Source organism: Apteryx rowi, unplaced genomic scaffold (assembly GCF_003343035.1).
Source record: "Apteryx rowi isolate R43461 unplaced genomic scaffold, aptRow1 scaffold_183, whole genome shotgun sequence".
Lineage (NCBI taxonomy): Eukaryota > Metazoa > Chordata > Aves > Apterygiformes > Apterygidae > Apteryx > Apteryx rowi.
In genome coordinates, this window is record NW_020448119.1 from 1,614,793 (window position 1) to 1,636,765 (window position 21,973).

General features: G+C 44.5%; 2 protein-coding genes across 2 annotated transcripts; one reads left to right on the forward strand and one right to left on the reverse strand.

Moving 5' to 3' along the window:
* Nucleotides 1-1,296: 1,296 nt before the first annotated feature.
* HEATR4 (HEAT repeat containing 4) lies at nt 1,297-19,805 on the forward strand. Its single transcript, XM_026061623.1, has 14 exons — nt 1,297-2,059; nt 2,862-4,017; nt 4,761-4,945; nt 7,370-7,574; nt 8,266-8,450; nt 9,079-9,318; nt 10,372-10,521; nt 11,091-11,195; nt 12,282-12,459; nt 13,443-13,623; nt 14,671-14,740; nt 16,603-16,792; nt 18,210-18,288; nt 19,611-19,805. The coding sequence occupies exons 2-14, from the start codon at nt 3,020-3,022 to the stop codon at nt 19,803-19,805; spliced, it is 2,961 nt and encodes a 986-aa protein (XP_025917408.1). The 5' UTR covers nt 1,297-2,059; nt 2,862-3,019.
* Nucleotides 19,806-20,484: 679 nt separating this feature from the next.
* Nucleotides 20,485-21,967, reverse strand: RIOX1 (ribosomal oxygenase 1). Its single transcript, XM_026061691.1, has one exon. It carries the CDS (start codon nt 21,481-21,483, stop codon nt 20,521-20,523), a length of 963 nt encoding a protein of 320 aa, XP_025917476.1. The 5' UTR covers nt 21,484-21,967; the 3' UTR covers nt 20,485-20,520.
* Between the last annotated feature and the right edge of the window lie 6 nt (nt 21,968-21,973).

Here is a 21,973-nt window from a genome sequence, read left to right on the forward strand (position 1 = left end):
CTCTCAGCATAACTGCCTCCCTTCATTCATTCAGAGTGCAGCCTGCATATCTGTTCATTAGGGCGGGTTGCCAATGCTTGAAAGGAGGCTCATGCAACTGGTATGCTCACTCAAAAGATCATGAATATCACAGAGACAGAGAACATTGTCCCCTGAGCAGAGCCTGAGACAACCAATGCGTGACTGCATGTTAGGATTTAAATGGAGGACCTGGTCTCTAATGAAGATGAGCCTGGAGCTCAGGATAGATAAACTGGGGCCTGCGTAGCCAAGTTAGAGAGAAATCCATTCCTGACACATCCTACTGGGAGGAAAAAAAAAAAAAAAAAAGTAGGGAAGGGAACAGCTTAATCAGGTAAAGATCAAGTTCCTGTGAGAAAAAATATAGGGCAACAGCCAGGCTTTCATCAGATCTGTGCAACCCTTGGATCACCTTGCAGCATGGGCCAGGGAGGGCACACCACACACTGTCACATGGCCAGCCCATTTCTTTTGAACTAACCAGAGTGTATAATATGGTGATTTTGATGGCTGATGCCTTTCTAGTGTCCAAAATTGCAGTCCAGCAATCCTCCCCTCCTCCTGGGGCCTGGCTTGAGCTCTGTGTCTGGCTCACACTTGCGCATGGGCACCATGCTGTCAGTCCCACTGGCAGAGCTCAGCTGGGTGCTGTGGACTGAGCTGGAGGACATTAAAGACAAGGAAGATCTGGCATGAGGAGAGCCTTAGTAAAAGGCACCATCCTGGCTTCCAGTGGGGAGAGTGATCCAAGTAGGCATCATTATAAGCTAAGAGAAATGGGCAAAGAAAGGTTTGTGTCTGATGAGTATTAGAGAACATAGCCATACCAACACAGAGGGACCCCTAGACCACCTATATCTGCCCTCACCATTGGGGTGTCTTGACATCTGATTTAGCAAAGACCTCAGGCCGCTGGGCAGAACCAGGTGCAAAAGAGTGTGAAAGGGTGCAAAAAGAAGGATGCAAAAACACCCTTCTCTCTTCCTGCCTGGCATATGTGAGTCTGTCTGCATTACTAAGGTAGGGCCTCTACCACCTTCTGTGGCTCTAAAGCTTGCTTTTTTAATACTTACACCTGGTTTATATCTTCAGCCTTTCATACCACAGGTGGCACGATTGTTTGTACATACCTTTATATTACTTAACACCCTTTTTGATAACAGGTGCTTCTATAATCATATTTATCCTGGAAGGACATCTTCCAATTTTTTATCTGTTCAATCTTGATATCACCTGTGGCTTCTGGATCAGTTTTGCCTTATCTTTACCCCACTTTCTAATTTAAGCAACTTAGAATGGGTCTTGTATTGCATAAATTTCCAGGGATGTTGCTAAAATATCGTAAATAACAAAGGTTAGGTTATGCTTCTAAAATAACAGTAGTAAGTCCAGGCATTTAAACACAGTTATTGTGTCCTTATTGCAGCTTTAAAAACAAATATATCTGATTAATCATTTTAACTGTACTGACTTATATATCACTTTTTAAAGAAGATGTTTTTGCTGTTATGTCAGCTACATAACACAAATTCCCTCTTGTGAGAGATTATGGCTTAATGTTTAATTAAGATTTAATACAATATAGTATGTATAGCGATGACGATAGTGAAACTGAGGATCACGAGGATCACACTGCCTGCCCAAGACCAGGTACCCTGCAATTCTGTGTATGACATGTGCTATGCCTCATTAAGAATTCAATTAATGTAGAAAATGTTGAGTAAGCCTTGAGTATAGTTGTATAAAAGATTTTAAAAGACTCCTACAAACTGAAGTCTGAATAAATAAATAAAAAACATGCTGATATTTAAAAGGAGAGCATTATTAAAAAACAAAAGCCCAGGCAGATATGCTGTAGGAGGAACAGAGGACATCTGACAGAACGAAGTGCCCCACAAGTTGCCAGGCAGCTTCTGTAAACAAGGCGGGGACAAGCACTGGAACACCAAGGGAGCAAATCCTTACTCTGAAATTAAATGCTTCTTGTGCCTGTTAAAACAAGATCGGGATTGCAGGAGCCATGCTGAAAAGGTAACTGGTAAGTCTACCCTAATTCATAGCTGACTTTATTTTATTTTTTATATATACGTAATTGCCTGCACACAAACATACACACCTACCCATGTAGATATAAATATAGATTTTATTACCAGTTTCAGTAGAGCTTCCACAAGATTTCAGTGAAATCTGACTGGATTGGAGCGAACAGTAAGTGTTAATAATGGGGAGAGTGAGTACCACATGGGGCACAAGGAGTTGCAGTGTATTAGTGGTTCATTGACTGACGCATTTCAGGGTGTCTGACTCAAAGCAACTGAACAAAGTGAAGAAACATCATTACCACTTTTTGGTGGAAGTGTGTTATATACAATGAATTTGAAGGCCTATGTATGTCTCAAAAACACCTTTCTAAATAGAAATCTCAGCAGCAACACCAGTGGACGCTAACGGCTAGTTCCTCCTAGCCTGCAGAAAGTTGTTGCTGATCGTCTTTCTCACTACCCTTATTCCATTCTTCATTTTCCCTTTAGCTTTTTTTTTTTATCATTACTAGAAATTTAGATTTTAGCTCAGCAAAGCATTAAACATAGGGTAAAGTCCCATTTCAATGATCATTAAAAGGTATTTAATAATAGGCACCTTCATAGCCAGCTAATTGTTCCATGCTGTCATCACTGTTTACTGACTGTTGTTAGTCTTGCTACAGTTGTTGTATTCTTATGCAAAGTGATGTCTCCCCAAATGGTGCAGTCTTGAAATATGACTTTGAAAAATAGAAATAGAATGTCCAAATTTAAAAATACAGAAACTGGTGATAGCTCCCTTTTCTCTTTCTGAAGGAATGGGACTGATCTCCCTCGTCATGCTCACTGATCCATGGGATTTCAGTCTCACGGAATAACTGATGGAGCTCTTCAAACTGATAGTTATGTTTTAAAGGGTTTACTGGCAGCAGCAGCAGCAACAGCATTGAGGTTGCTTCATCAGTGGTGGCAAAATGAAGACATCAGCCTTTCACAGCAATCGTCGCTCGGTTGCTGAGGACCCCAGTGCGTTGGCTGAGTGCTTGCATGTCAACAGAGGCCCAGCTGTGGTCTTGCAGAACACAAACATCACCATGCCCTTGCAAGACTTCAGCCACTCTGAGAAGCATCAATTGTATTACCTGAAAAAGTACCTCAGGCAGATAGTTGAGGGCCTGAGTTTCTCCAAGGACGTACTGGAGCAACGAGGACTGTCCTATAAGGAGTACAACTTCAAACACCTCTATGATCCTTCTGATATCATTCAAAAGCCAAAAAGTGAAAAGCCCATTGCTATGAACTTCAAGAGCTTGGTCAGACTCCACCCTCAGAAGCAACCACTTTTCCCTATGAAAAATAATGGACTTTCTCCTAAGCTCAGGAAGGAAGACAGCCTGTGGGGCTCCAAACTAGAAATCTTGCCCAGAAAGTTATTTCTACCACCTGTTCCTTCTTGTAAGACTTCAGGCGTGCAGGCATCCCTGGAAAAGCCCTGTGAGAAGTTATCTGGCTCCCTAACAAGAGGAAGACAGGAAAAGCAGGTCTCTGAGAAGAACATCCCAGGATCAGAGAATATGACCTGGGGGGTGGAGAAAACAGGGCTGGAAAAGCTGAACAGGATGACACCTCAATGGACTGTGGATCAGCAGAGGGCCAGGAGTGGCTCAGTTCAATGTAACCCCCTTGACTCTGAAAAACAGAAGTTTTCCTGGAACACAATCAGGGATGAGCTTTCTTCTGACAGAGATTTGAAAATATTGGATAATATTCAGGGCAGAGAAAATGACATGGAAATCATATCTCAGACACAAGCTGAGAAGACTCCTGGGACAGTCCTCCCCATCTCCTGCAGGTATAGAGGAGACATCTTATTTCGTAGTGTTTGCTCCGTGGCTGTTCCTCATTACTACTGCTTGTGTTTAGGCATTCCATGGTGCATCATCTGTATTTCTGCATGGAGAGACATGGAGGCGTTATGTCCTTGAGACAAGGATGGCCTTTCACTCTGGTAGCATGATGAGATGTGTGAACAAGAGGGCGCTTTGTGCCATGGTTTTTCCATCTTTGTGCCCACTGACGACTTCATTTACAATAGGTCTCCTAAAGATCTCTTACATTTTTACTGTCTCCAGAATGACTGTCACAATCTGCATAGATATGGCCTTTTATTTTCTATTTGAGCATCTCTGAAAATTATAATGTGTGCACTAAAGAAAAATGTATCCCTCCATCTCCTCTAGGTACTATACACTTGTATTAAAATATGTTCTGGTATTTTCATCATCCCTGATAAACATTTTTCTAAACATCATGTTTTCTAATTTCTTATTGATGGCCTCTGAATCTTTTCCCACTTCTTTGTTCCTTTTTTGAAGCAGGACCCCAAAGTCTCACATAGCTCCCCAGAATGGGCCTCACCAGTCATTCACAAATCCGTTACAGAAAGAGATTTTCCCTTCTGGCAGCCAGCCTCATGCCACTGACTGGATTACTGTGTGGGTTATCATGAGTGGTGAGGTCCAAGATGTGAATGCAGCATGTGATGAGAGGAAACTACACAGAGGAAGTACCCCTGTGGCAGATAATGTATGATCACTTAGAGGAGCAAAGTTGTCTCACATATAGCACAGACGGTAACAAAAGTGTGTTCTTGCACTACTCCCCTTTCATCCCAGTGGTTCCCAAGCCTATAGTGGCGTCATGTTTCTTTTTTAGTGGGCTGCCTGCTTATTACCCAAGAGTGCTGTCAGCTGATCACCCTGCTGATGCAAATATTACAGCTGATGACACAGAGAGAATGTGTCTGAACCCAGAATCTTCTGTGCAGAAACATTTGATTGCCCGTGTTGGGAAATACACCTACACCCCCAAGAATGCTTTTGAGTGGGAGCTTTACTTTGGTAAGGCAAACACGACCTGGCACAAGCTCTTATATCTTGTTTAATGAGTGGGTCCAGAAGGATGGGGTCTAGCACTTAACCAGAGGAACAGCTGCTTCAAAGCAAGTGCTGGACCCTTGCATGGACAATGGGTCAAAGCTTCATCCAAAAGGACCAGCATGAGAGAGGACAGCCTGTTGCTCTTGAGCACCATGAAGCTCTCAGGTGGTTCACTTGTGGTTTCTATGTCAGAGCTATGCTATAAGGCCAGCAGTAGAGTTGTACTACCCGAGTAGTCACTAGCGAATCCTCACTTCTGGGTGAAGGCAACCAGGTATCATGTGCCTCAGTCACAATAAGAATTTTAGCATACGGCCCATAAATCAAGAAGTTTGGCCTTGCCTGGCTCAGACCAGTGCAAAGTGCTTGACAGGCCATCGCAATTTAAGCCCATTTCAAAAGTCAGTGACCTGTTTGGCAGTGGCTTGGGAACTGGTTCTACACAAAGTTTGCTCATCACCCCAAGAGGCTGTAGCATGCCCTGGGCTCTGCTAAGCTTTAGTTGCTAGTTTCAGTCCACACACAAAATACAGAGATGATTTGGAATTGGAGATTTTGTCCCCATTCCTAGGTGATATTTTTGCAGATGGCCTAGAGCAATGTCCCTTGATTTGAAATGACTGGTAGACCCCTTTTCTCTCCATGAGCCCTGAGCTCTGGAGTTCCTGTCTCCTCTCTGTCCAGGTTCAGTGGCACACTTTATACCAGCTGAAGGTTGCACCCATTCTCCTGGGATTTTGGATAGTCCAGGATAGTAAGTGCTGGGAAATTACAGAATAACATAGTCCTCAATTGAATATTCAGTAAGATTTGATATTTATTGCTGTTTTTAACTGGCTAGCTGTTGTGGAGCTACCTATCACAAATATTTCAAATTATTGAAAAATACACGGAGACTGAGGGAAGAACTTCTCAGAGAGACTCTCCTTATTTCATCAGACTGCTGTCTGAAAGTGTCTGTGGATCATAACTTCAGGTAATAAGATCACAGAGGCAGAAAGAGAAAATGATTGCTCTGTTTCATCTGTGTATTTACTGAATATAGCTGGCAGCATGTTATGAACAAAGAAAATCATTTAGAAGCAGCCAAATGTGACTATAAAGCCAAAATATTGACAGGAGGGCCTGAGGTCAGTTTTAACTAGCCTTTTGATGAGACATTTTCAGCTGGAATTCCAGGTGAATTTGCAAGGTGCATTTCCTGAGGTGGGCCCCACAGCTTCACAGTTCCACTCTCCTTTCACATTGACTCCCGCAAACCTCTTTACCACCCTTAAGTCATTTTGGAAGCCCCTTCCTGATGCAACTGCTTCAGTGCATTCACAGCTATTAAGAGCAAACAGTGGATGCATCCCTCTTTTGATATGTGCTGACAGACTTTGCAGACCAGAGACCTCTTTTACAGGGAAGCTCTTCAGGTAGCATCTGTTCCTTTGTGTACGCAGGGACTGCAAAGATTGTGCATCAGGTGGATGAAGGGATGAAGGACTATTTCATCCTGGAGAACCATGATCAATACTGCAAACATCTCCAGCAGCCCTTCCCAAGACAACCTGAATGCTGGGGTTGCTAAGCCACAGAGGAGGGCAGGTAAGAGCCCACAGCTCAGTTTGCATGATGTGGAGAACTTCCAAACCTTGCATCTCAATAACTGCCTGCTTGCCTCTGAAATGGGGTTGTCCTTGTGAGATCACTCCTATTCTCTGTTTCTGGCTTCCACTGCTATAAAAAGGTGGGTCTTTCTAAGAACTACTTGAGAGAGCAATATGCTGACTCCCGTGGTGTGTCATTTGAAGTACCGCAGAAATTACTGTGACTACAAAAGAGACCAGGTGCATCCAGTTGGTTGAAGAAGTCAGTGGCAGATATACAGATACACAGGATAGAGCAAAGCCTACATGCTCACTTCTGTGTGCATACACCTGCACATACACCAACACACTAATAGACACACACTCTCTTCTAGCGGCAGCACAGGGAAGGATTACAGCCTGGATCTATCATGAAACAGACCTGGCTTTGGTTCTCACTCATCCTGAAATTCTTGTTAAATGAGGAGAAGTGAACACCTGCTTCTCAAGCTATGATGTTTTGCTGAGCTAAGATCAGTCAGTACAAGAAGTGATCTACAGCTTACATTTTTCTGCTCCCAACTTCCTGTACCTGCTCTGATCATACCAAGAAAGGCATTCTTGAGGGAGAAGTCACAATTTTTCTGCCTTATTTGCAGGGAAATACACTGCTGTTGCTGCTTCAGACTGATGTTGGAGATGCTTGGGATGTACATCACAGTAACCCTTTGAGATGTCTTTCTACTCTGACTCTTTCAGGTTATGGATAACGTAGGCTATTGCTAATCTCTTTTAACAAACTCTTTTTGAGCAGTGCAGAGACCCAAGAAGGGAGCCTTGCGATGGATTGCTCTTCCCACTTTAACTCCTTATTTTGTGCAAAATGATGAGGAATTACCTCCTACAAAGACCAAGGAAGTACAAAAGGAGTCCAAGGGGTCTAATAAAGAAGTACCTTGGGAAATACAAGTACTCAGGGCTATGCTGGAGCAGTGGAAGGATGCCTGGAACCTGCGTGAGTAGATTGTTCTATTAAAACCTACTTGGTCCATAATGAACTCAAATAGTTACTAGTTGCTCAATGATCCTTGTGTAAAGAATTGACAATGTCAGGCCTGTCCTCAAAAACACTGTTCTATTCCTAGTTTTTTATGAACAGGTAATTGCTGTGATCCTAAGAGACTCATGGTGTTCACCATGAATCTTCTACCAGTGCAGACGTTTTCTTTCCTGGAAATCTTTAACCACTTGGATGAGTTTGAGTGACCCACAGATGGATTTTCCCCACTTCCCTTACTGAGGCAAAGAAGGGCAAATGCAATCCTGATGCAGATGCAGAGGGTTGGGGGAGAAATGCATTTATTCTTCTGCTAAGTAGAGATTGTATGATGGGGGTGGACATGTTCCCCCAATCTAAACTTTCTGTCTGTGGCTGCTCTCCACTGCATGGCACAGCCTGGGCATGACTCAGATTTCAAGTGCAGCACTGTGGTTTACCTGAGAAGATACAGAGAAGCTGAGATCCTGTGTAAGGCACATAAAGATGCCATCTCTGGGGCAGGGAAACAGAAAACAAGGGCAACTGTGGGAATGATGAAAGTCTCCTTTGCATTTCTGGTGAATCCATTTCAGGGAGGTCCTCCAGATGAAGGAATTCTAGGGAAGATTACCATGCTGCTTATCCAAACACATTTTCCTCTCTGATGCCAGATCCCCAGTGGCGAAATATGACAACAGAAGGTTTAATGGGTCTCTCACAAGTGTACATGACATCAGTAGAATCAAGGCTATCATAGCTTGTGCGTCTGCCGCAGCTGAACAACACGGACAGAAAACCAACCCTCAGAAGCTCAGTGAGAGAAGCTCCTGCTTGCAGGCTGCTGATCTGCATGTGGGTATGGGAAATTTTAACTGTTATGAAACGTTATCCATGTGTGAAAACAAGGGCAATTGCTTGATACCTCATTATCAGCGTCATTGCTCTATAAAATTGTCAATACCCCAAAAGGGTACTTTTGGATGCAGTATTATAAAAAAATATTTCATAAATAAACACTCTAAATAAACACTCTAATCTAAGGCAGTTCAGAAATAAAGGGAATCAAGTGTACTTAATTTCCAACCACCTCCTACTTGATCTTATATACACTGCTGGAGAGTGGAAGACCATGAGAGCAATGACTGTACTGTTAACTTAGCACAAATGGCTTTCTTTTATAAATTTTGCAGAAGATGTCTTGTGTGCTCTTGACTGAGCTACATCAAATTTTCCTTGCTAACCATGTCTGTAAAATAAGTATAAACTTTGTTTTTTACCTTGCCATGGTTTGCAAATTGAAATTTACTGGTACTTGGAGAAATACGGAGATCTTCAGTGCTGGTGGACATTAGAGATGGACAAAGTATTGCTTTTGCAAGCATATTTGTAGCATTATTATGTGTTCCGTACTCCATTATTATTATCATGAATTCAAGCATACCATTTAGCAACTGCATGGAAAATATGTTCCTGTTTTTAAACAGGGAAAAAGCATGGGGCAGATATGTTGCTCTCTTATTCAGATATTTCTTCAGCTGCAGTAACAGATAGTGCTGGAAAGTCCTCAGTAACCCAGGATGTGCTTGCAGAACTACAGCCATTACTTAGAGAGACTCTGCAGGACAAGAATGCCCATGTGAGAATGGCATCTGCACTGTGTCACTATGCTATTGGGAAAAGGAATGAGGAGGCACAATCAATCATGAAGGATGCTCTGGCAAATGGTAAAGGGGCTCTGTGGCAGCTTTCCTGTGATGTTTATTTTTCTTCTAGCTCTTCAGCTAGGTCAGACTCACCATTTTGGGATTACAGTCTGTCCCCTGGAAAGGCTATATATGTAGCCATGGTAGATCAACCATTGCCAGTCCTGCTGGAGCCAGTCACAAGCAGAGAARGTCACTGGAAAATTCATGTGGATAACCTTTCACAGAGCTAGGTGTGCTGCTTCTAGGTGTTTCCAACTCCTCCAGCTCTGCCAAGATGGGTAGTGAAATGGATGTTTTCTGTAAAACAGCATTGTAGTGTGGGATGTCACAATGGGCACTTCACCAAATTCAAATACAGTTTTGATAGTCTGAGTTTCTGTCAGTTCAGCCATGCAGCTATCAGTCTTCCTGTTCTTGCTGTTTGTCCCTCTGAATGCAAAGGAAACATTTAGGGTATAGACTTCTATATTATATTATCTCCTGCTAGATTTCAGCAGGATTACAGCAAGTATCCAGTATTCAGTCAAAGCACTCCTCCCACAACCACTCTTTCTTGCCTGGATTAAGGCTTGACTCCTCTTTTGAGGTAGCAGACACTCCAGGCAAAATCCAAAGTCTTTCAGGTCTTACATTCTAGCTGTATCCGTTTCCTAGTTTAAGGGGCAAAATTTATTTTCAAAGCTGTTAGGTCCTGTTCTATAAAGAAAGATAAACAAACATAATCCATTTTCACCAACTTGTAACTCGAAAAGTATCTGAAGCTCTCCAGTGAGAGGCTCCATTTTCCCATATGCCTCAGGGATCTACCTCCTTTGGAACTCCTCACACTTGATCCATCAGTTTTGAGGGTCACTGTTTAATTCCAGAAGATATTTTGATCACAGGGTGACCACATCCATTCCCTAGCACTCAGAGAGTGATAACTTAGGTTGTGAACTGGTTGAGTGGTCTTCTGCATGCCAGGGTGCCACGCTGGGGCTGAGGTCTGGACCTGAATCACCATGCCATGTGACATGGCCAGCAGCTATCTTCCTGGGCAGTAACTTCCTTTCTCTGTTCCCCTGCCGACAGGCAATTCTGCAGACAGCTGGGCAGCGGCGCAATGCCAGGCTCTGGAGAGCACCATCACTGTGCCGGTAGTGACAAAGCTCCTTTCTCGGCTGTTTGAGAAGAGCAATGCAGCCGCAGAGGAGCAGGCGTGCCTGCTGCTAGCCCACCTCGGTGAATGCACAGTAGGTGCAGCCCCCGGGGCAGGGAGAAGTGCAACAAGAGGGGATGGAGGCATGCAGTTTGCAGCAACCCTGCGTTCTCCTTTCCGTTCCTCAAGGTCAAATTTGTCTCTGCATTTTTGTCCCGGACAAGGGGCATGTTCTGCACTGAGCAATGAGCTGAGCGAGGCAGGACGTATTTTGCAGTGGTTTATTTCCATTGTACCCAAAGCTCTACTTCAGCTCTCCCAGGTCATTTGAGAGCTGAAGTGACCTGTCCCTCAGTTATACTTTAAAACAGTAAATTAAGGCAGGGGCTACAAACCATGGCTGGAGAGTCGCTTGGAGGTTGCAGGCAGCTCAAGTGTTGCCCCCAGCCGCCTCTCCAACACAATTTGGGTGCTCTGGGTTGTGTGGTGGAAAGGGGACTACACTGGGCCTTGTCCTACAGCTTCAGCCTTCGGCCTTCGGGCAGGGCCAGCAAAGCAGCCAGCCTGGCTCGGCAAGGAGCACCAGCCTCGGCTCCGTGTGGGCCTCAGCTCTGCGGGACACCATGCTAACCCCTGCTCTGCTCATTTCCAGCCCTTGGTGCACTTCCTGCTGACAGCCCAGCTGAACAGCCCCCGCTGGACAGCTCGGGCCCGGGCTTGCCGGGCTCTCCCCGGTGCCGGCGGGCACCTCAGCCAGGTAAGCGGGGGGTCACAGCGGCCCCCTGGGGCTCTTCTCCCCACCATGAAGTCAGAGCCGGCAGAGCCCGCGGGGGTCCTGGCGACCCCTCCTCAGTTAAGAGCAGGCCCTCAGTGACACCACCGGTTTGCGACAGACAGCAGGAGATGCCTCTGGTGTGCTGTTGCCCTACGTCGCTCTTCCTGAAACCTCTGCTAAAGACAGGCGATCCCAAGTATTTCTATTGCTGCATATCGCAGGGCTTGCGGATGTGGGATTTCCCTCCCCACCCCCTGCACCAGCAAAACTCTTGAGGGTGAAGGAGCACAGAGTGTATCTCTGCCCCCAAATGAAAAAGTCAGGCTTTTCCTCTGATCTCTTTCCAAAGGGTTTCCACACAAATGTCTTTCAGGCAATGTGCTAACAGGCTGGAGGGCCAAATCAGTACTGCCCCGCACTGGGGAGAAGCTCCTACTTCACTCCTAGCAACCTGGCGTCAGCACGCCTTGTCAACATTTTGATTTTCCCTGTACATTGGCTAGGGTTGCTATACAATTACCATTGCTTCTCAAATTAAGTTTATTTATAAAACATCTCAGCTGTTCTGCTGTCTGTTAACTATGATTGGCACCCTCTTTTTGGAGGACTCTTCTTGGTTAGATTACTCAGGGGGAAGATGTGTCTCTTACTACTCTACCTAATAGCTAAATCTCAGTAAATAAAGTGTAGTCAACAGCCTCCCTCCTGAAAAGGAAATTAAGTGCCCAGGCTTTTTGCTAGACGAACTTAATCAGCAGTTTCTACATATCCATCAAGGCAAATGTGAGTGTAAGCAAAAGCCAAGTTCTGTAGGAGATGAGTGTAGATAAAAGATAAAGATAAAACCCCAGAGGTACCTGGCAGGTTGCTGGTGGGAGCCTTTATCTTCCCAGGACCACTGCAGGACATTTTACGAGATGTACACATTGCTCAGCACTCTCCTCCTGATGCTGTGAGTGAAGTTGGTGAAACTCCCCCAGCTTGAATGAGAGTTGCACTCTTGACTTTGGCAGTAGCAGAGTTAAAGCTAGAGTAGCTCAAAAACCTTTTGAAAATCCTTTCCTGAAGTGGGCCAAAGCTTATTGCTGATTAATGCTGCAGCATTCCCATCTTACCATCTTGTATATGACCTAATGAACAAGCTTTCCCAGATGATGTGGAAGGACTGGAACATAAGAGTACGCCAGGTGGCTACTCTGGCACTGGGGCACATGAAGCTTGCAAAGGAAATCCATGATCAGCTCAGGTAAGCATTAACCAGTATGGCAACTTCCCCCTTTCAAAAGAGAGATTAGTTTATCACTAGGTCTGAGATCCTCAAGAACCTTCAGGCATCTCATCATTTTTCTCAGTGGAAGGTCAGTATCTTTGAGTATCTAAGCTGAGGTTCTTGGGGGCTAGAAGAGATGTATGAGATGTAAGAGATGTAAGAGCATGCATATGAGTATATATTGGTACCTATAAAAGTGCATATTTTGTATGGGCACTATATAGTATACATTGTGCATATACACACATACTGCCTTTGCTATCATAGTACACACAGTATACAGGTCATGTGTGCATAAATACCATATAATTTAGAAGCATGAGACATTCTGTGATCCCAGTCTGTGTTAGCCACCCAGTTTTCAAGGTTATATGTTATTCAGGTGCTTTTAGCTATACCAATATGTATTTGTAAGGGCCCCATTTGCACAGACTTTCACAGCAAAACAGTAACTGCCTGCATGGGTAAACCAAGAGATTTATGTTAGGAGGTCATTGACATGGGGTTCAGGCTATACTGTGATCTAGAATGTGTAGGAATATGAAGTGTATTCACTTTCCACTCCAACAGATAAGTGGGGAAATGAGGCGAGCAATAGGGCTCAGCAACGACTCTTTCAGCTTGGGAAAACAAAACATTCAGGAGGAGACTTTATACATCTAAGAGAAATCTTGAAGTCAAATAAGTCACAGACAGTAACTTCAGAAAAAATGAGAGAATTTACTAAAATTTACACCATGTGCCTCTGGGTATTTCCTGCTTTCATTGACTTTTAACCTACAAAATTATATGGGGCCAATGACCCACAAAGGAATCTGCAACAGGAGAGGTGACAATATGAAGCCATGAGTCTAAAAGGTTTTGATTGAAATCTGGATAATTCTTATGTGCCAGGTAGAGCATGAGTCCTGGAAACCGGTTCCAGCAGCCCATTGCTAAGACTTGCTTTGTGCTCTCAGGGTGAAGCAGACCACCAGAAACTGTCAAACGAAGGTGCAAGCTCTCTCTTTGATTAGGCAGCTGCAGTACATGACAGCCAAGTTATTTCCAGGCTTTCTGCAGTGCTTCTCCAGTGACTTCGTTGCAGTGCGGAAGGAAGCCTGTCTTACAGCAGGAGCACTTGGGATTAAAGATGAGCGTGTGAGTAGTCAAAAAAACCTCAACGCAGCTCCTGAATGCAAAAAAGAAAAAAAAAAGTTGTCTTTTATTAATGATAACTGAGTTCATTCCTGGAACTGCTGATACTAGAGTTAAATAAATCTGTCTTGCAAATGTTTCTTGCTAGAAAGGATTAAAACAAAAAACTTATTTCCTAAGTGCTGGGGTATCTGCATAGAAGTCAATAAAAATTGGTTCAGGGACCAGGAAGCCAGGTTGCCTGTATTCAAAACTGTCCTTCCCACACTCCTAGGTCCTCACCAGAGTTCAAAACAGCTCTGCAGGAAGCTTGGAAAGCCTGGGCAGTCTGTTAGAGTCCTACTTTTGCATTTGGGTTCATCCTTCCCTCCTCATTTCAGACTAAAAACAGCCCCTGTGGGCTTCCACTTTATGCACAGCATGCATGTACCCCATTGTAAATCTTACACAAATCTCACTGTAAATCAAACTCAAGCACATTTGGGAATGTCAGTGATAGAAAGGGAATAGCAAAGCACAGGAGCAAACCATGCTATATTTGGAGGACCACACAGGCTTGGGATGGAGTGAGGGAGCCTTCTAGAGGCTAAACTCACAGGGCTTGTACTGCTTTCAGTCTCTCAGGATTCAAGCCCTCTATGCTCTATCAAAAGAAATGCTTTGTAGCATTTTCTGTTTCCTTTCTTCATATAACTATCCAAATTTCAAGATGCCCCCTCTCAATTGCTTCCATAATCTCTCATCAGGCCCCATGAAAACTTGCATCAGCTTTCCAGTTCCTGGGCTGCACAGCAAGTCTGCCAAGCCAGAGCTTGGCTTTCTCTTGAAATGCCCCACTGCTTAATGGTCACTTCCTGCCCTATGCACAGCTCCGCTAGCTGTTTGCCTGGCCTTTTTTTCCCCGCACTTGTATCATTGCTTGTCAGCTCTTCAGGACAGAAGTTTGTCCATCACTTGCTGGAAACTTGTGGAGCACCACAAGCACCTCTTGCCCTACATAAAGCACTGTGACAATATGCACTAACAAACAGTTGTGCCCTTCTATTGCAGGTCCTTCGGTGTCTCTATGAGATGATGCAGTACGATCCTCATTGGATAATCAAGGTGTTTGCCATCAGGGGTACTGCAGAACTCATTAACAACCCAGGTCCTTGGAAGGCAATTTCAGCCTATCCTTAGGACTTTATCTTTTTTTTTGTTGTTGATTTCTGAACATTTTAGGGTTTCAAAATCTGAAAGTGTCATGCCAGGCATGAAAAACATGTAGACAGTAAATCAAGCAGCATTGATCATACTGTGGCAATGGCAAACAGATTGCTGATATGGTACATGAATTTAAATATTTATCATAGCCTAGGAGCCTACAAACACTAGTTTGAAGTTTAAATATAACTATTTTTGTGTAGGAGTTGTGCTGGGATTTTCACCACTTGTATACAGAAACAAAAATCTTCTTCTGCCCTTTTGTCAGCAGCTGCCAATAACCAACATTTTTGCTGCTTACCGCGTTCTTTTGCTCTCAGCACCTCTGTGCTGCCCCACTGTTTGAGCCAAGTCTAGCTGACAAACTCCGTCAGAAAAACACTTCTGTTGATGAATTTTTACTATAGCTGGAAACAGGACATGATATCCCAAAACGTTAAAAATCCAGGAAGAGGAATCATTTCTATGAGTACTTGTATGCTTTCATAACCAGTTTTTAAGTGCCAATACCTGGGATAAAATGCACAGACAACCCCTACAGTCTCCTAAAAATCCCATGAGCATGTTTTGAAGCTGACAGCTTCCTAATCCCCGAGGACAGAGTTACTTGAAGAAGGCACCTTCTCTCAGTACTTGCCTGTTAGGTAACCATTTTATATACTAGACTATCTGATGCTGACCCAACATGAAGGGTCACTTCTGCGAGAGAAGATAGGGAAATATCTCTATTGTGCAACTCGCCAACCAAATCCCTCATGTAACATGGCCTTGCTAGAAAAGTTGTAGACATAGCTCTATAAAATCAGGTGTAGGATTAATAGGGGATACATCAAGGTTTTCCTTCCCTAATCTTAGATTTCTACCTTCAAATCAGGTGTGAAGGGGTACATTTGGGGATATCTTTAAGGTTCCTTTCCTAGCTCCTAGCAGGGAACAACCAGGAAGGGGCAGGAGGGAGAAGCAATGTAGGAAGAAAACCCGTGGGGAAGCAAGGCTCTCCTCCATGGGTGCATCTCCAAAACCCAAGTTAGGAAACAGTGCAAGTCCCCTTACTGCTGATGGGAATTATACCACTATATGGCCAGAGCAGAGGGGACAGCGTAAGAATATTTACTTGGAGAGCTGTGATTCTGTGGATGGGGAGCATTCTGGACTCCAAAATCCATCTTAAGTTCAATTAGATGCAGATATTCATCTCTTGTTACCATATTATCTGAATACCTGTATCTAATATATTAACTCCCATTATATTTACCTTCACAATAGCCTGTTAGGAAACTCTGCCTTAATTTGTACTTACTAACATTAGAAAGACACAGATTTATATAAATATATAGAAATCTATGCTGCTAACAGTAGCATTTTATGTATATTGGCATACACATTGTAAACACACATGGTTTCTCACAAGGCCAGGCCAGCGCACTATTGGCAGAAACAGCTGCAGGCTTCTTAGGCAACCATGGATGTCAGTGCTTCAAGACAAAAGCGTTATCAAGAGCTCCCTTCTTTCATATACATAGTTCTGTAAAATTCCAAGGAACCACTTAATTTTTGCATCTCACTTTAACAAGCAGACATCTTATGCTCAAGGAGCCTTTGGATGGGCAAACGCAATATCCCTGAGCTTCCGTGGACAGGAAGCTCTTTGGAAACCTAATGAACAAGAGGGGCTGCAATTAATGCATTAATTAGTACTGCAGCATTCCTTCCCTCCCTCCCTCCCCCCCTCCCAACAAAATCTAAAAGACAACTGCTTTTCTTCCTTTTCATTGGCAGCATTGGGTCAATTAGGCCGTGTGAGTCCTGAGCTGAAGCATCTTCTTCTTTGGGCTGTTCACTATGAGGAAGAGCCAGAAGTACAGAGAGAAGCCTGCTGTTGCATTGCCAGACTCTGTTTGCAGGATGAAAATGTTCAGGCTACACTATTAGAAAGATTGATTCTGGAGCCAAATGAAACAGTCAGAGAGTAAGTCATTAAACTCCACAGGTGCGCATAACCAAGGCAAACTGAAGTCTTTCTCCTACTATAGTCTTATCAGTAGCTAGAGTACATGCATAGCATGCACATACTCTTTCCTTCCTAAGGCTCCTCTTTCTTGATAAACACTGGATGATGACAATAGAGTAGAGAAGAGGCAACATATAGAACTGACTCACAAAACACTTCTTGGAGCTACTGGCAAATCAAGCTCACTGGGAAGATGATCGCAGGATGAGGATAGGGAAGATGCTGTCTCCATACTCCACTGTAGGTGCCCCAAGAATGCTATGGAAGAGACCAGAGGAGGAGGCAAGTGCCAGGGCTCTTCTCTCACTCCCACTGTACCAATTCTCTCCAGCCACTTTCTAAATTTTTAATAGGGGGCATTAATCCTGCCTTCTTGCTTGAGCTTTATAGCTCATGGTGTCATGGCTGGAGGCCTTATGCATGCAAAGAGAACTGGGCAAGCTCCTCTATCTGTCCATCATTTCTAAAGGAAGGCAGGACAGAAGCGCCACAGTTCTGCAACTCAAACTGTGGTCCACAGAGCAAATGCTCATGGCCTGTGGAAAGCTAGACAGTAATATGAGACTGACCACAACATTTGACCAACATGAAGTTTAAAAGATGCAAGTACTTTCTCTGTGTTGATCCATCACTGTCTCATTTGTCACAGATATGCTTGAAGTCTGGAGGAAAAGGGGGGCAAAAAACTCCCAAAACCAAAAACACAAAAAGAGAGAAAGACTATCTATTATAAAGTTCTCACCTCAAAGCCTGCATCCCAGCCCCACCACTGTAATAGGGCAACTGCTGAATCTCAGCCAAGGAGAGAAGCACAAGTCTTAAATCTGCCTAAATTACATTGTTTAAATCACATTTTGAATATATAAACATTGATTCACCACCAGTGCTCCTGGCAACAGCTAACAATTCAGTCATTTGCATCTCCCTCAACTTTCCTTTTTGTTTCCCTCTCTCTTAAGCCATTTTTGTACAATTCTCTTCCTCTCAAGCCAGGCTCCACTCCACACCAGCATGCGGACACCTTAACTGCTCAGCTCACATAGGGCCACTTCTTGCTCTTCTCTAGATACTTGTGTCATATGAGTGAACAAGAGCATCCATAGAGTCCACACCAGAACTGCGCCTTAGAGGGTCTGTATGATAACAACAAGCTGGAGCACTCTCTAATCCCTCAAAGGGACACTGGGACAAACTGCCATTTCCTCCAGCTTTCCCTGCAGAAGCCCTGTATAGGGGCACTGCAGCACAAGCTGGGGAAAAAAAACAACAACCCAGTGGATTCAGGAAGCATGTAAATTTTGGAGGTTTTCTTCCTTTTGAAAACTTTGCTATGTGCAAATAGCACATCATTATATTTTATTACACTTATATTTAGAGAAGTGGAAAAAGCTGTGAAGATCCTTCATTTTCCCCATGAGGAAGATCAAGAAATGATTAAAGAGATCAAGAGAGAGGTAAGTAGAGCAGCTCAGTTAAAAATTACTGGGTTTTTTTTTTGTATCCTGCAACTGCCTAGGAACCACACAAGGTTCAATCTGGTACTGTTATGCCAGGGCGTGGCCAGGCATAAGGTCAAAGTATTTACCATCCAGGAGAAAGTATCTATGCTTTTGAGGGTGGGAGGTGAAATATCAGTCTGTTGGTTCATTTCAGTAGTCTGCAGTATCCCTCCCACTACAGCTCCAAACTGCAGCAGCCTTTTTTGTTTCTTCTTGTTACAATCACACTGCAGATTAGCATCCAGCTCTGGTGTTCAGTCTTGCCATCTGAATGCCAACTACTAAAAATTCCAAGCAAAGCTCATTCCCAAGCACCACTAAAGCATTTCAAGTTTCATATGTTCTCAATGCATCCAATCAATCCCATTATACACACTACAGCAGAAGCTTCACCCATTTACTGTTTATTAGTCATTTGTAGGAAGAACCAACCCTTTAAAAATGTTTGTCTTCCTTCCAATTTAAATCTAAATAAAATAATAAAATCTAAATAAATCTAAATAAAATAATGTATTTTCCTAAGCAGAAATAAGTATGTTCAGGATCCTTTTAAAAGTAGGAATCTTTTCCCAGTGAATCTTCTAGAAACCAAATTTTTCATCTGTCCTTCAGGGCTGCAGTGTCATTTTCAGGATCCAAGTTACCCAGCATGATGTCGTAGGCAACCTACAAGAATAGTTCTAGGAAGCTGCCCCACATTTATTTATCAATGCATTTGTTCTCTTGTCTAAAAGAAGAAAAATCTAATTAATGCTCCAAACGTTTCTGACCAAATAGATGTTCTCTCATCCATTTGCTTGTAAAGCATCAAACAGTACCTTACAGACTCTACAGGGAAAAAAATAAATAAATAAGCATATGAAAACTAACAAGCATTTTAAATTTTCTACAGAGTGTTAGATACATCTGATTAGGTATAGAAAGAAACATAAATTGCACTCATTGTATCTTTTCTATATGCCTCAATAATTTAGCTACCCCACAGGAAGCATCATTTCTTTCTTAACAGAGGAATTCCAGAGAAGTGGGGGACATCTTTGACAAAAAAGTGTCAGAAAATTTATCAGGTGTTTTCACAGTAAAGCTTTAAATTAACTTGCAAGCTTTTGAAGCAGAATTAAATAGTCTCACCTGGGCTTCTCCTATGACACTTCAGAGTGAAACAAATGTGCTGTTACTTGCATGGCCCAAACAATAGTTTATTTGTACCAAATAAAATTTTTCAATTAAGAGAGAGGACTTACTGTCACACCCACCTGCCAATGTATTTGATCCAGATTTTCAGGCTAAGCCAAAAGGACTCGGTGACCCAGAAGCTACTGAAACTTAAAAAGGTTACGGACTGGCTGCAGCAAAAAGCCAACCGAATCTGTTGGAGCAGAGAGGACCTTGATTCTGAATGTGAGGACATCCTGGAGAGGATCACTGCTGTTTTTCAATCCACTCCTGGTAATTCTAATATAAAAGTTTAGAGGGATTTCTTATCTGAACCACACCAGTACAGAAGAAAATATCCCTCAGTTTTCTGAGCTCCCTCTGCAGTGGGAGGAGGTACTACCAGTCAGTAGCTCCCTAACAGGCCCAGCAAAATCATACAAGGCACATGCATTCAGATTCATGAAAGCTAAATTCTGAAGTAGCATTATGAAGGTCAAGGGAGAACTTACCTTCTGTACAGGAAACCTTTACCACCCTCCATCCCAGCTGCCTTTCCAAACCCCTAATTGGCACAAGGAAGAACAAACTGTTAGAGAACGCCCTATTCAAATTCAGTCCAGCTAGCCCAAATTTTGGTATAGCTCGAGTAACATCAAATATGTCTTTAAGTAATGAGAGTACTTCCCACAGTAACATGGGCTGCTTTAAAACACTGTAAACACACAGCTGATCTGCAGAGTCCAAAAAAGTTCACTAGCTTCCCAAAGTTACCTAGGATGTAGTAATATGGTTGGCAAAAACAAAATTAAGCACCTGCCTTCTCTAGTCACTTAACCACGCACAGTTCAACAGCAGACACTTGCTTTATCAGAACAATGTTTGATTTGTCTACCCAGGTCAAAGCCCTTCTACCCTCATATCAGAAACTGAGATTCAGAGTGCTGATTCACACTTAGCAGCAGGTGTAAGGTAAGAACAGGAGAGAATACTTTATAAACAACTTTATGTTTATTTTGTTCAAAAATAGAGTTACACTTGCACCAGAGGCTTCCTAGTAGTCAGAATGCCCTTCTCAAACAGGAGTGTAGCTAGAGAAATCTTGTCCTCCAAGGTTTCACAGGGAAAGGTATCCACACTGACATGGTTTGGATAAGAAGACAGGAGAAATTCAATACTGTCTGTATACTCTGGATCTATCTCAAGGGACTTGGGCTCTTCTTTATGATACACTCGTGAGTTTTCTGTCGTGTAATACAGCATCACACCAGCTTCCTCATTGCACAGTCTAATGATCCCGTAATGGAGGAGGCGTACTTCTGTGTCTTTTGTTATTAGTATATCGACATCGCGGGTGCCTCCATCTTGCCACCGGGCTGGAAATCCATACACGCTCAGTGCCTTTTCACTTTGTGTTAGTACCGGGGGGAGACAGTCGTGAAGAAATGACTTGGCTCTCTGATCCACAGCAGCATCAATAGGCGCATAGTCAATGAGTTTCTTTATCAGATTCTGCACCTTCTCCACAAAAGCTGTTCGGCGAGCGTCGACCACATCTGAGTGGGCAACCCCCATGTACCCCAGGTAGTCCATGGGAAGCCCCTGCCGGTACTCCACGTCCTCCTCCAGGGCCATCTGCAGAGCAGCCGGGAGGAGGTTCTCCAGGAGGTCCCCCCAGGAGTTCCTCTGGTAGGATGACACCGTGATGTGGAGCGAGTGTGCATCGGGGAGAGTGTCACCCTGGTGGATAAACCCCCGGGGGAAGTACAGCAGGTCCCCGGCCTCCAGCACCACCTCCAGCATGGGCTCACCGAGTTCAGCCTGCGGGAGGTTTGCACTGGAGAACTGGGGCAGCACCTCAGCCTCCGTCCGGGGGCTGTAAATGCGCCAGTGCTTCTTCCCCTCCAGCTGCAGCACAAAGGCCTCGATGTCGTCGTAGTGGGGGGCGAAGCCCTGGGTGCCTGGCGGTGTGAGGTAGGCGTTGGCGCCCGCCATGCTCCCAAAGTGCTCCTGCAGGATGGAGAGGAACTGCCAGACGGTGGCAGAGAAGGCCTGGGGGCAGAGGAGCCGCAGGGAGCACCCGTTCTGGTAGAAGTCCCAGGCGACGGCGGGCAGGGCCCGGCCTGCGGGGTTGTGGGTCTCCCGCACCCCCTCGGCGTAGCTGGTCACGTCCAGGTGGGCCCCGAAGTGCACCTCGCCGCTCCGCAGCGCCGCGTCCAGCTCCGCCGTGGAGAACAACCCCGCGTAGTAGCCGGGCTCGCCGCGCCGCACCAGCAACGGCGCCCGCTCCCAGCGCCGCGCCGCGAACTCCCGCGGCGACACCGGCGCCAGCAGCCACCGGAACAGCTCCGCCGCCCGCTCCCGGCTGTCCTCCAGCCGCCCCAGCCGCCGCAGCAACCCCGCCACGCCACCGCCCTCCGCCGCGGGGCCGCCCGGCCGCTTCCCCCCGGGGCTCCGGGCCGGCGCTGCCGCCGCGGGGCCGCCC